We start from the raw sequence: 13,672 nt of genomic DNA, 5'->3' as shown, positions 1-13,672 counted from the left end.
ACAGGAGAATATAAATGATACATTTGTAACTAGGAGAATTATGAGGAGAACTATATGAAATACGACTAAAAAGATCTAATTTAACCCTTTTTTTGGAGAACATGTTCTCCAAGGAGAGTTAGAACAGAGTAGGAGAATTTTACAGTCGAACTTGCCCAATTTTAGGAGTATTTTTGAATGATAAATAGGAGAATTATTTCTCATGAGAACTTTTAGGAGAAAATATAGGAGAATTGGAATGATAAATAGATATATATATATATATATATATATATATATACACAACATAATAAATAAATCATTCTACTTATATTCTAATCCTTTAAAAAATATATTATGTGATCTAAAAAAAATTGCATACAAATATTTTGTAATGGAATAGAATATACCCCATTGTTAAAAATATTTGCAGAAAAAAAGATTTGCGGATCAATTCCAATCCTTTAGAGAAACTGATTTATCTACAAAAACAATATACACCAATTTTCATATAACTGCATGTACTAGACACTACTATAAAGAAGAATATGTACAGATACTGATCTAAAAATCCAGTATAAAACTTTATAAAAACTTATTAGAAGCTCCCATTTTAGCACTGTTGATGAGGTTGGGCTGATACACCCATTGAAAGGGGCTGAGAAAGCAGGAAGAGCAGACACTACCCCCCTCCCCTGCATATGAAAAGATCCATCACACAAACGGAGGCAAGCAGGAATCTGTAGACTTGAATCTACATCTGATATTTTGGGGCTTGGTTAGGAGTCTTAAAATCAGCACAATAACCAAAACTATATATTGTTACAAAACCACTCCCAGATGGGCTATATAAATTGATCATCTACTAAAAATTATGCTAAAAATATTCTAGTGTACAATGTCTCTTAATGGTGATTATCTGTAGAAAATCATTAGTTTTTTTTCTAAAGCATGGGTTTGGACCCATTACTGAGTTGCAACATAATGTTTACTGGGTCGCAAGGTGTGTTATAGGAGAGTGTGTGTGGTGTGTCTGTTATATGATAATGTCTGTGGTGTGTGTTAGAAGGTTTGTGGTATCATAGCACTGGGTCTTGGGAAAAAAGTTTGAAGAACCGTGTTCTAAAGGTCTGGAATTGACCCTTGGGGAGTAAATCTGTTTATGAAAATATCACATTAATACACAAAAGCACCCTAGAGAGTGGATATCAAAAGGAAATATTTAGTACGGATTTCAAATACATGTTAGTTGTTTTTTGTTTGATTATGTTTCTGTGTATTATCCAATGTGGTGTTTCTTTCTGTCTCTATTTTCTGTTGAAAAGGCTTTATATTTCCTAGATGTGCAGTTTTAGGTCTTACTGCTGTTGAGTTAAGAGGTAACGGTAATCCAGCCACTGTACGATTGTTTGGATCTGCAGTCTTGCATTTCTGCCTTGAATTAACTGCTGACTTGGATCGAATATTTCTTCTCTTATAATGATCACAGGCTCCATTTTCCAGACCGTCATATTTTCCTAAATCAATATGACATGTTAATTCTATGTCCCACATACATTTGAGTTTTTGTTAAATCAGTTTCACACTCATAGTGATGTTATTTTTTGCACTGGTTATATATATATATATATATATATATATATATACACACACACACGTGTGGTTTCTTGGAGTAGATTAAAACTCCACTGTATCTCCAACATGACATGATATTGGTAGTTTATATATATATTGGGGATTAGAAGCCATCATGAAGATGTCTGTAAAATCCTATCTTCTCCAGAAGGGAAAATATATTGTCAGCTTGTACTGAATATGGCACCTCAAAAGTATGAGAGATGAATACATGCTACAACCATTTTGAGTTTTCTAGTTATTGTTTGTTTTATCTGTGTAAATAGTTCATAAAACACATCTAGTATGTATGTATATATCGTTTGGAGAGAAAAAAACAAATTTCTTTCTTTCTGGATATGTACGCATGAAATTCCTGTTGGGAATATCACTCCTGGCCAGCAGGAGGAGGCAAAGAGCACCACAGTTAAACTGCTAAGTATCACTCCCTTACTCACAACCCCCAGTCATTCGACCAAAGGGAAATGGAGAAAAAGGAGTAACACAAGGTGTAGAGGTGCCTGAGGTTATAGTCAAAAGAACAACAAAATAAAGGGTAGGCCCGTGGACTCACCATATTCGGAAATAAATAAATTTATCAGGTAAGTATAAATTTTGTTTTTCTTTCCTAAGATATGGTGAGTCCATGGCTCGAGTAATTACTGTTGGGAACCAATACCCAAGCTAGAGGACACGGATCAATAGGGAGGGACAAGACAGGCAGTCCTAAACAGAAGGCAACACCGCTTGAAGAACCTTTCTCCCAAAAGAAGCCTCAGCCGAGGCAAAAATATCAAATTTGGAAAAAGTATGTAGAGAAGACCAAGTTGCAGCCTTGCAAATTTGTACCACAGAAGCTTAATTTTTGAAAGCACAAGAAGAGGAAACAGCTCTTGTGGAATGAGCCGTAATTCTATCAGGAGGCTGCTGTCCAGCAGTCTTATAAGCCAAATGAATTCTACTTTGTAACCAAAAAGAAAGAGTAGTAGCAGTAGCTTTCTGACCATTACGTTTCCCAGAGAAACAGACAAAGTGGGCAGAGGACTGGCAAAAATCCTTAGTCGTCTGTAAGTAGAATTTAAGAGCAGGTACAACATCCAAATTGTGTAACAAACGTTCTTTGGAAGAAGGAGGATTAGGAGAGAGAGAGGGAAGAACAATTTCCTGATTTATATTTCTATTAGAAACAACCTTAGGAAGGAAACCTAACTTAGTAAGAAGAACCGCCTTATTGGCATGAATAACAAGATAAGGGGAATCACACTGCAGAGCTGAGAGTTCCAAGACTCTTTGAGCAGAAGAGATAGCAACAAGAAACAAAACCTTACAAGATAACTTAATGTCTATGGAATGCAACGGCTCAAATGGAGCCAGCTGTAAAACTTTAAGAACAAGGTTAAGGCTCCAAGGAAGAGCAACAGACTTAAAAAGACAGGCCTGATTTTGACCAAGGCCTGACAAAAAGATTGCACATCTGGCACATCCGCCAAACGTTTATGTAGTAAAATTGATAAAGCAGAAATCTGACCCTTCAGGATACTGTCTGACAATCCCTTCTCCAGGCCTTCCTGAAAAAAAGATAAAATTCTAGGAATTATAATTCTACTCCAAGAGTAGCCCTTGGATTCACACCAATAAAGATATTTACGCCATATCTTATGGTAAATCTTTCTAGTAACAGGCTTGCAAGCCTGACTCATGGTCTCAATGAATGACTCAGAAAAACCATGCTTAGACAGAATTAAGCGTTCAATCTCCAAGCAGTCAGCTTCAGAAAAAGGAGATTTGGATGAAGGAAGGGACCCTAAATCAGGAGGTCCTTCCTCAGAGGTAGTCTCCAAGGTGGGAGACATGGTATCTCCATTAAGTCTGCAAACCATATCCTGTGAGGCCACGCAGGGGCTATTAGAATCACTGACGCCCTCTCCTGTTTGATACGAGCAATGACTTGTGGAAGGAGAGCAAACGGAGGAAACAGGTATGCCAACCTGAAAACCCAATGAACCACCAGAGCATCTATCAGAACCGCCTGCGGATCTCTTGACCTTGAACCGTATCTTGGATGCTTGGCGTTCTGACGGGACATCATCAGATCTAACTCCAGCACCCCCCATTTGAGGACTAAGCTGGAAAACACCTCCGGATGGAGTTCCCACTCCCCGGGATGAAAAGTTTGTCTGCTCAGAAAATCCGCTTCTCAGTTTTCTACTCCTCCTGGAATGTGGATGGCAGATATAAAGCAATTATGGATCTTTGCCCACTGAAGAATCCGAGTAACCTCCTTCATGGTTAAGGAACTCTTGGGTTCCCCCCTGGTGATTGATGTAAGCCACAGAGGTTATGTTGTCTGACTGGAACCTGATAAACTGGGCTGAGGCCAAGCCAATAGAGCATTGTAAATTGCCCTTAACTCCAAGATGTTGATGGGAGAATCAGACTCCTCCTGAATCCAAAGGCCCTGAGCTTTTAACAAGTTCCAGACTGCTCCCCAGCCCAGCAGGCTGGCGTCCATGGTCACGATTACCCAGGAAGGTCTCCAAAAGCATGTGCCCTGAGACAGATGTTCCTGAGAAATCCACCATGGGAGAGAGTCCCTTGACGACTGATCTAACTCTATTCTCTGAGATAGATCCACATGGTCGCCAATCCATTGTCTGAGCATGTACAACTGGAGAGCTCTCAAATGGAATCAAGCAAAAGGAATGATGTCCCTGGAAGCCACCATCAGGCCAATTACCTCCATACATTGAGCCACTGAAGGATAAGCAGTATCCTGAAGAGAGAGGCAAGAGGAAATTATTTTGTTTTTCCTGACCTCTGTCAGAAAAATCTTCATCAATAGAGAATCTATTATGGTCCCTAAGAACACTACTCTTGTAGCAGGGGAAAGGGAGCTTTTTTCCAGATTTACATTCCATCCGTGGGAATGAAGAAAAGACAACAATATCTCTGTGTGAGATTTTGCTTGTTGAAAAGATGGCGCCTGAACCAATATGTTGGCCAGGTAGGTGCAATTCCACGATGACGGATCACTGCCAAAAGAGCCCCCAGAACCTTTGAAAAAATTCTGGGAGCCGTGGCTAGACCAAATGGAAAGGCCACAAACTGGAAATGTTTGTCCAGAAAGGCAAATCTCAGGAATCTGTGATGGTCCATGTGAATATGAACATGAAGATACGCATCTTTTAGGTCTATGGTTATTAACTGACCCTCTTTTTCAAATAAGCCTCCAGCTTCTTGGACATCAAATCCTTAAAAGAGCAGCTATCCTCAATAGGTGGTTCTCTTAGCCAGAGTGGAAATGGTCCCTTCAACTTTGGGTAAAGTATACAAAGGGTCTTTAATGGAGTCCTCGAGAGAAAACATTTTCTTAAAAATGAGAGACAGGGAGAAAGATACCCCTGGTTTCTCCCTAGCACGGTCCGGCACAAGAAAAACCTCCAAAGTGGAAGGTTCATCAAATAAACTATTATGTTTACTAGATTTCTTAGGAGTGACAACGACAGGGGTATAGGAGTCATCTAAAATAGCTAAAACCTCTTTTAACAATACACAAAGGTGTTCAAGCTTAATTCTGAAGTATACCACCTCAGTTTTTGATGAAGGAATTATACTGTCCGAATCTGAGATTTCACCCTCAGAAAGTCCCGATGTATCTTCCTCATCAGACTTATGAGAAAGGGCAACTTGGGAAGTAGAACTGAGGACAGGCACCTTACTTTCTGAATTTCCTCTTGCTTTTTCCCTGTAATCTGGGAATGGCAGCTAATGCCGCAGATACGGCTGAAGATACCTGGGCAACAATTTCTGCTTCTAAATAAACTCCACTAGGAGTTATAGAGGAACTGCATGGCACTGCATGTGATGCCATGGAGGCTTTGGACATAGCAGGAGAAAGCTGAGGTATTATTTTAACAGCATCATCCTGAGAGACATTAGGCTCAAAATTTTTATCTATGTTGCAAGCTTTTCTAGAAACATGAAGAACAAAATTGCATAGGAGCTTCAATTTGTGTATCTAAACATAATAAGCATGAATTTATGAGTGCAATCCCTTGCTCCATATCAGACATGTTGTGAAACAGTAAATAAACTTGTACAGATAAGTTTCAAAGATTTTAATATTCAATTAAAATAAGCCAAGGAAAAAATACACTTTAAATTTTATCCCAAATTAGGAACGATCCCCCACTAAAATTATGTGAGAAAAGTTAAGAAAAAAACATTTAATAAACATCAAATAAACTTCTAAAATACCCCTCAGGCAACCCTACACCTCAATTACTGAGGTGCCTTACCGCTACCAATTAAGACCGGATCACCCAGAAATGGAGAAAAACAACTTTTTCCTCAGAAACGTTATGAAGTAAAGCCGGTCATGTGACCGCAACTGCAAAGCTCAAATTACTGCTGCGACACAGAGAGGCACTACTTCCTGGTACACTGAGTACCAGAAATAACCGTTTTTTCAAACCTAACAGTTTAAAATGTTACATCGTTTTATTTTAAAACAAAGGGAAAATTAATAAGCTGCTGAAATAGAAAATTCAGCTTTACTTTCAGTTTAAACTTGTATTGTTTTATCAGGTAAATATGTGTCAGAAAATAAAGCCTAATAAAAACATTTTACCCTTTCTTTTTAAGAGTTTAAATGTTAATCTCACACATGCTACAGTGCCTGCTTCATGCCCCAGTGTAACCCATACAACAGGATTATCTATGTCCCAATAAAAAAACAGTGTCTTTTAATTTGTTAAGTGCATGGTCTCCCCAACTGGAAGAAAAAGCACTTACCTGCTCCACTGTCCGGCATGTAGACAGTTACAAGGTATGAGAGGACACAGTTCTCACCTTTGAAAAACATAATTTATGTAAGAATTTACCTGATAAATTAATTTCTTTCATATTGGCAAGAGTCCATGAGCTAGTGACGTATGGGATATACGATCCTACCAGGAGGGGCAAAGTTTCCCAAACCTCAAAATGCCTATAAATACACCCCTCACCACACCCACAATTTAGTTTAACAAATAGCCAAGTAGTGGGGTGAAAAAGAAAGGAGTAAAAAGCATCAACCAAGGAATTTGGAAATAATTGTGCTTTAGACAAAAAAATCATAACCACCATAAAAAGGGTTGGCCTCATGGACTCTTGCCAAAATGAAAGAAATTAATTTATCAGGTAAGTTCTTACATTAATTATGTTTTCTTTCATGTAATTGGCAAGAGTCCATGAGCTAGTGACGTATGGGATAGCAATATCCAAGAAGTGGAACTCCACGCAAGAGTCACTAGAGAGGGAAAGAAAAAATAAAAACAGCCATTTTGCTGAAAAACAGAATTTATGCTTACCTGATAAATTTCTTTCTCTTGTGATGTATCGAGTCCACGGATTCATCCATACTTGTGGGATATTCTTCCTAACAGGAAGTGGCAAAGAGAGCACCGACAGCAGAGCTGTCTATATAGCTCCTCCCTTAGCTCTACCCCCCCAGTCATTCGACCGAAGGCTAGGAAGAAAAAGGAGAAACTATAGGGTGCAGAGGTGACTGAAGTTTTTAAAATAAAAACAAAATTTATGCTTACCTGATAAATTCATTTCTCCTGTAGTGTGGTCAGTCCACGGGTCATCATTACTTCTGGGATATTATCTCCTCCCCTACAGGAAGTGCAAGAGGATTCACCCAGCAGAGGTGCTATATAGCTCCTCCCCTCTACGTCACCTCTAGTCATTCGACCAAAGGACCAACGAGAAAGGAGAAGCCCAAGGGTGTAGTGGTGACTGGAGTATAATCCAAAAATTTTTTAGCCTGCCATAAAAAACAGGGCGGGCCGTGGACTGACCACACTACAGGAGAAATTAATTTATCAGGTAAGCATACATTTTGTTTTCTCCTGTTAAGTGTGGTCAGTCCACGGGTCATCATTACTTCTGGGATACCAATACCAAAGCAAAAGTACACGGATGACGGGAGGGACAGGCAGGCTCTTTATACGGAGGGAACCACTGCCTGAAGAACCTTTCTCCCAAAAACAGCCTCCGAAGAAGCAAAAGTGTCAAATTTGTAAAATTTGGAAAAAGTATGAAGAGAAGACCAAGTTGCAGCCTTGCAAATCTGTTCAACAGAAGCCTCATTCTTAAAGGCCCAAGTGGAAGCCACAGCTCTAGTAGAATGAGCTGTAATTCTTTCAGGAGGCTGCTGTCCAGCAGTCTCATAGGCTAATCGTATTATGCTACGAAGCCAAAAAGAGAGAGAGGTAGCCGAAGCTTTTTGACCTCTCCTCTGGCCAGAATAAACGACAAACAGGGAAGACGTTTGACGAAAATCCTTAGTTGCCTGTAGATAAAATTTCAGGGCACGGACTACATCTAGATTGTGTAGCAGACGTTCCTTCTTCGAGGAAGGATTAGGACACAAAGATGGAACAACAATCTCTTGATTGATATTCCTGTTAGTGACCACCTTAGGTAGGAACCCAGGTTTAGTACGCAGAACTACCTTGTCTGAATGAAAAATCAGATAAGGAGAATCACAATGTAAGGCAGATAACTCAGAGACTCTTCGAGCCGAGGAAATAGCCATTAAAAACAGAACTTTCCAAGATAACAACTTGATATCAATGGAATGAAGGGGTTCAAACGGAACACCCTGTAAAACATTAAGAACTAAGTTCAAACTCCATGGCGGAGCAACAGATTTAAACACAGGCTTGATCCTAGCTAAAGCCTGACAAAAAGCTTGAACGTCCGGAACTTCTGACAGACGTTTGTGTAAAAGAATAGACAGAGCTGAAATCTGTCCCTTTAAGGAACTAGCGGATAAACCCTTTTCTAAACCTTCTTGTAGAAAAGACAATATCCTTGGAATCCTAACCTTACTCCATGAGTAACTCTTGGATTCGCACCAATATAAGTATTTACGCCATATTTTATGGTAAATCCTTCTGGTAACAGGCTTCCTAGCCTGTATTAAGGTATCAATAACTGGCTCAGAAAACCCACGTTTTGATAAAATCAAGCGTTCAATTTCCAAGCAGTCAGCTTCAGAGAAGTTAGATTTTGATGTTTGAATGGACCCTGGATCAGAAGGTCCTGTTTCAGAGGTAGAGACCAAGGCGGACAGGATGACATGTCCACTAGATCTGCATACCAAGTCCTGCGTGGCCATGCAGGTGCTATTAGAATCACTGATGCTTTCTCCTGTTTGATTCTGGCAATCAATCGAGGAAGCATCGGGAAGGGTGGAAACACATAAGCCATCTTGAAGGTTCAAGGTGCTGTCAGAGCATCTATCAGAACCGCTCCCGGATCCCTGGATCTGGACCCGTAGCGAGGAAGCTTGGCGTTCTGACGAGACGCCATGAGATCTATCTCTGGTTTGCCCCAACGTCAAAGTATTTGGGCAAAGACCTCCGGATGAAGTTCCCACTCCCCCGGATGAAAAGTCTGACGACTTAAGAAATCCGCCTCCCAGTTCTCCACTCCCGGGATGTGGATTGCAGACAGGTGGCAAGAGTGAGACTCTGCCCAGCGAATTATCTTTGATACTTCCATCATTGCTAGGGAACTTCTTGTCCCTCCCTGATGGTTGATGTAAGCTACAGTCGTGATGTTGTCCGACTGAAACCTGATGAACCCCCGAGTTGTTAACTGGGGCCAAGCCAGAAGGGCATTGAGAACTGCTCTCAATTCCAGAATGTTTATTGGAAGGAGACTCTCCTCCTGATTCCATAGTCCCTGAGCCTTCAGAGAATTCCAGACAGCGCCCCAACCTAGTAGGCTGGCGTCTGTTGTTACAATTGTCCAGTCTGGCCTGCTGAATGGCATCCCCCTGGACAGATGTGGCCGATAAAGCCACCATAGAAGAGAATTTCTGGTCTCTTGATTCAGATTCAGAGTGGGGGACAAATCTGAGTAATCCCCATTCCACTGACTTAGCATGCACAATTGCAGCGGTCTGAGATGTAGGCGTGCAAAGGGGACTATGTCCATTGCCGCTACCATTAATCCGATCACCTCCATGCATTGAGCTACTGACGGGTGTTGAATGGAATGAAGGACACGGCATGCATTTTGAAGCTTTGTTAACCTGTCTTCTGTCAGGTAAATCTTCATTTCTACAGAATCTATCAGAGTCCCCAAGAAGGGAACTCTTGTGAGTGGAAAGAGAGAACTCTTCTTTTCGTTCACCTTCCATCCATGCGACCTTAGAAATGCCAGTACTAACTCTGTATGAGACTTGGCAGTTTGAAAGCTTGAAGCTTGTATCAGAATGTCGTCTAGGTACGGAGCTACCGAAATTCCTCGCGGTCTTAGTACCGCCAGAAGAGTACCCAGAACCTTTGTGAAGATTCTTGGAGCCGTAGCCAATCCGAATGGAAGAGCTACAAACTGGTAATGCCTGTCTAGAAAGGCAAACCTTAGATACCGGTAATGATTTCTGTGAATCGGTATGTGAAGGTAAGCATCCTTTAAATCCACTGTGGTCATGTACTGACCCTCTTGGATCATGGGCAAAATTGTTCGAATAGTTTCCATCTTGAACGATGGAACTCTTAGGAATTTGTTTAGGATCTTTAAATCCAAGATTGGCCTGAAAGTTCCCTCTTTCTTGGGAACTACAAACAGATTTGAGTAAAAACCTTGTCCTTGTTCCGACCGCGGAACTGGATGGATCACTCCCATTAATAAAAGATCTTGTACGCAGCGTAGAAACGCTTCCTTCTTTGTTTGGTTTGTTGACAACCTTGACAGATGAAATCTCCCTCTTGGGGGAGAGGATTTGAAGTCCAGAAGGTATCCCTGAGATATAATCTCTAACGCCCAGGGATCCTGAACATCTCTTGCCCAAGCCTGGGCGAAAAGAGAAAGTCTGCCCCCCACTAGATCCGGTCCCGGATCGGGGGCCCTCGATTCATGCTGTCTTAGGGGCAGCAGCAGGTTTCCTGGCCTGCTTGCCCTTGTTCCAGGACTGGTTAGGTTTCCAGCCTTGTCTGTAGCGAGCAACAGCTCCTTCCTGTTTTGGTGCAGAGGAAGTTGATGCTGCTCCTGCTTTGAAATTACGAAAGGAACGAAAATTAGACTGTCTAGCCTTAGCTTTGGCTTTGTCCTGAGGCAGGGCATGGCCTTTACCTCCTGTAATGTCAGCGATAATCTCTTTCAACCCGGGCCCGAATAAGGTCTGCCCTTTGAAAGGTATATTAAGCAATTTAGATTTAGAAGTAACATCAGCTGACCAGGATTTTAGCCACAGTGCTCTGCGTGCCTGAATGGCGAATCCGGAATTCTTAGCCGTAAGTTTAGTTAAATGTACTACGGCATCTGAAATAAATGAGTTAGCTAACTTAAGGGCTTTAAGTTTGTGTGTAATCTCATCTAGTGTAGATGATTCAAGTGTCTCTTCCAGAGACTCAAACCAAAATGCTGCTGCAGCCGTGACAGGCGCAATACATGCAAGAGGTTGCAATATAAAACCTTGTTGAACAAACATTTTCTTAAGGTAACCCTCTAATTTTTTATCCATTGGATCTGAAAAAGCACAGCTATCCTCCACCGGGATAGTGGTACGCTTAGCTAAAGTAGAAACTGCTCCCTCCACCTTAGGGACCGTTTGCCATAAGTCCCGTGTGGTGGCGTCTATTGGAAACATTTTTCTAAATATCGGAGGGGGTGAGAACGGCACACCGGGTCTATCCCACTCCTTAGTAACAATTTCAGTAAGTCTCTTAGGTATAGGAAAAACATCAGTACTCGCCGGGTACCGCAAAATATCTATCCAACCTACACATTTTCTCTGGTATTGCAACTGTGTTACAATCATTCAGAGCCGCTAATACCTCCCCTAGTAATACACGGAGGTTTTCCAGCTTAAATTTAAAATTTGAAATATCTGAATCCAGTCTGTTTGGATCAGAACCGTCACCCACAGAATGAAGTTCTCCGTCCTCATGTTCTGCAACCTGTGACGCAGTGTCTGACATGGCCCTAATATTATCAGCGCACTCTGTTCTCACCCCAGAGTGATCACGCTTACCTCTCAGTTCTGGTAATTTAGCCAAAACTTCAGTCATAACAGTAGCCATATCCTGTAATGTGATTTGTAATGGCCGCCCAGATGTACTCGGCGCTACAATATCACGCACCTCCCGAGCGGGAGATGCAGGTACTGACACGTGAGGCGAGTTAGTCGGCATAACTCTCCCCTCGTTGTTTGGTGAAATATGTTCAATTTGTACAGATTGACTTTTATTTAAAGTAGCATCAATACAGTTAGTACATAAATTTCTATTGGGCTCCACTTTGGCATTAGCACATATAGCACATGTATCTTCCTCTGAATCAGACATGTTTAACACACTAGCAATTAACTAGCAACTTGGAAATTCTTTTCAAGTAATTTACAATAATATGAAAACGAACTGTGCCTATAAGAAGCACAGAAAAAATTATGACAGTTGAAATAAATAAATTATAGCATCAAATCTTTGTAAGAAATATACAATTTTAGCAAAGGATTGTTCCCATTAGCAAAGGATAACTAACCCTGACAGCAGAAAAAATACACAAATAAACGTTTTTTATCACAGTCAACTACAATCTTCACAGCTCTGCTGTGAATGATTACCTCCCTCAAAACAAGCTTTGAAGATCCCTGAGATCTGTAGAGATGAACCGGATCATGCAGGAAGAAAATGAACCTCTGACTGAGTTTTTTGATGCGTAGTAAAAGCGCCAAAAATGGCCCCTCCCCCTCACACATAACAGTGAGAGAGATCAGTAAACTGCTTAAATTTAAACAAAACTATTGCCAAGTGGAAAAAACAGTGCCCAAAACATTTTTTCACCCAGTACCTCAGAGAAATAAACGATTTTACATGCCAGCAAAAAACGTTTAACCTCAATAAATTAATTGTTATTTAAAAACCTATTGCAAGTCCCTGCAAATTAGGTTGTCTATGCATACAGTATAAATCCAGTGAAGTACCATTCCCCAGAATACTGAAGTGTAAAATATACATACATGACAGCCTGATACCAGATACATCTACTGTATTTAAGGCTGAGTTTACATTATAACGGTATGGCAGGATTTTCTCATCAATTCCATGTCAGAAAATAATAAACTGCTACATACCTCTTTGCAGATTAATCTGCCCGCTGTCCCCTAATCTGAAGTTTACCTCTCCTCAGATGGCCGAGAAACAGCAATATGATCTTAACTACTCCGGCTAAAATCATAGAAAAAACTCAGGTAGATTCTTCTTCAAATTCTACCAGAGAATGAATAACACACTCCGGTGCTATTATAAAATAACAAACTTTTGATTGAAGGTAATAAACTAATTAAAATCACCACAGTCCTCTCACACATCCTATCTATTCGTTGGGTGCAAGAGAATGACTGGAGGTGACGTAGAGGGGAGGAGCTATATAGCAGCTCTGCTGGGTGAATCCTCTTGCACTTCCTGTAGGGGAGGAGATAATATCCCAGAAGTAATGATGACCCGTGGACTGACCACACTTAACAGGAGAAAATATACTACCCGTCTTAAACAGACAGGGCGGGCCGTGGACTCGATACATCACAAGAGAAAGAAATTTATCAGGTAAGCATAAATTCTGTTTTCTCTTGTAAGATGTATCGAGTCCACAGATTCATCCATACTTGTGGTATACCAATACCAAAGCTTTAGGACACGGATGAAGAAAGGGACAAGACAGGTACCTTAAACGGAAGGCACCACTGCTTGTAGAACCTTTCCTACAAAAATAGCCTCCGAAGAAGCAAAAGTATCGAATTTGTAAAATTTGGAAAAAGTATGAAGTGAAGACCAAGTCGCCGTCTTACAAATCTGTTCAACAGAAGCCTCATTGGAAGCCCATGTGGAAGCCACAGCTCTAGTAGAATGAGCAGTAATTCTTTCAGGAGGCTGCTGGCCAGCAGTCTCATAAGCCACAGATGATGCTTTTCAGCCAAAAAGAAAGAGAGGTAGCCGCAGGTTTTTGACCTCTCCGCTTACCAGAGTAAACAACAAACAATGAAGATGTTTGACGGAAATCTTTAGTTGCTTTTAAGTAG

The 13,672-nt window shown here is 40.8% G+C and overlaps 1 protein-coding gene across 1 annotated transcript in view; it reads right to left on the bottom strand.

The window, feature by feature from the left end:
* Positions 1–954: 954 nt before the first annotated feature.
* The window catches only part of ANKAR (ankyrin and armadillo repeat containing), a 510,409-nt gene continuing 497,691 nt past the window's right edge, over positions 955–13,672 (bottom strand). The window contains exon 22 of the mRNA XM_053698605.1: positions 955–1,496. Within this exon, the coding sequence (XP_053554580.1) occupies positions 1,225–1,496 (272 nt within the window). The 3' untranslated portion in view covers positions 955–1,224. The remainder of the gene's footprint in view (positions 1,497–13,672) is intronic.

The sequence above is a fragment of the Bombina bombina genome, chromosome 1 (assembly GCF_027579735.1).
Source record: "Bombina bombina isolate aBomBom1 chromosome 1, aBomBom1.pri, whole genome shotgun sequence".
NCBI lineage: Eukaryota > Metazoa > Chordata > Amphibia > Anura > Bombinatoridae > Bombina > Bombina bombina.
This window is presented reverse-complemented; position numbering and strand designations above follow the sequence as displayed.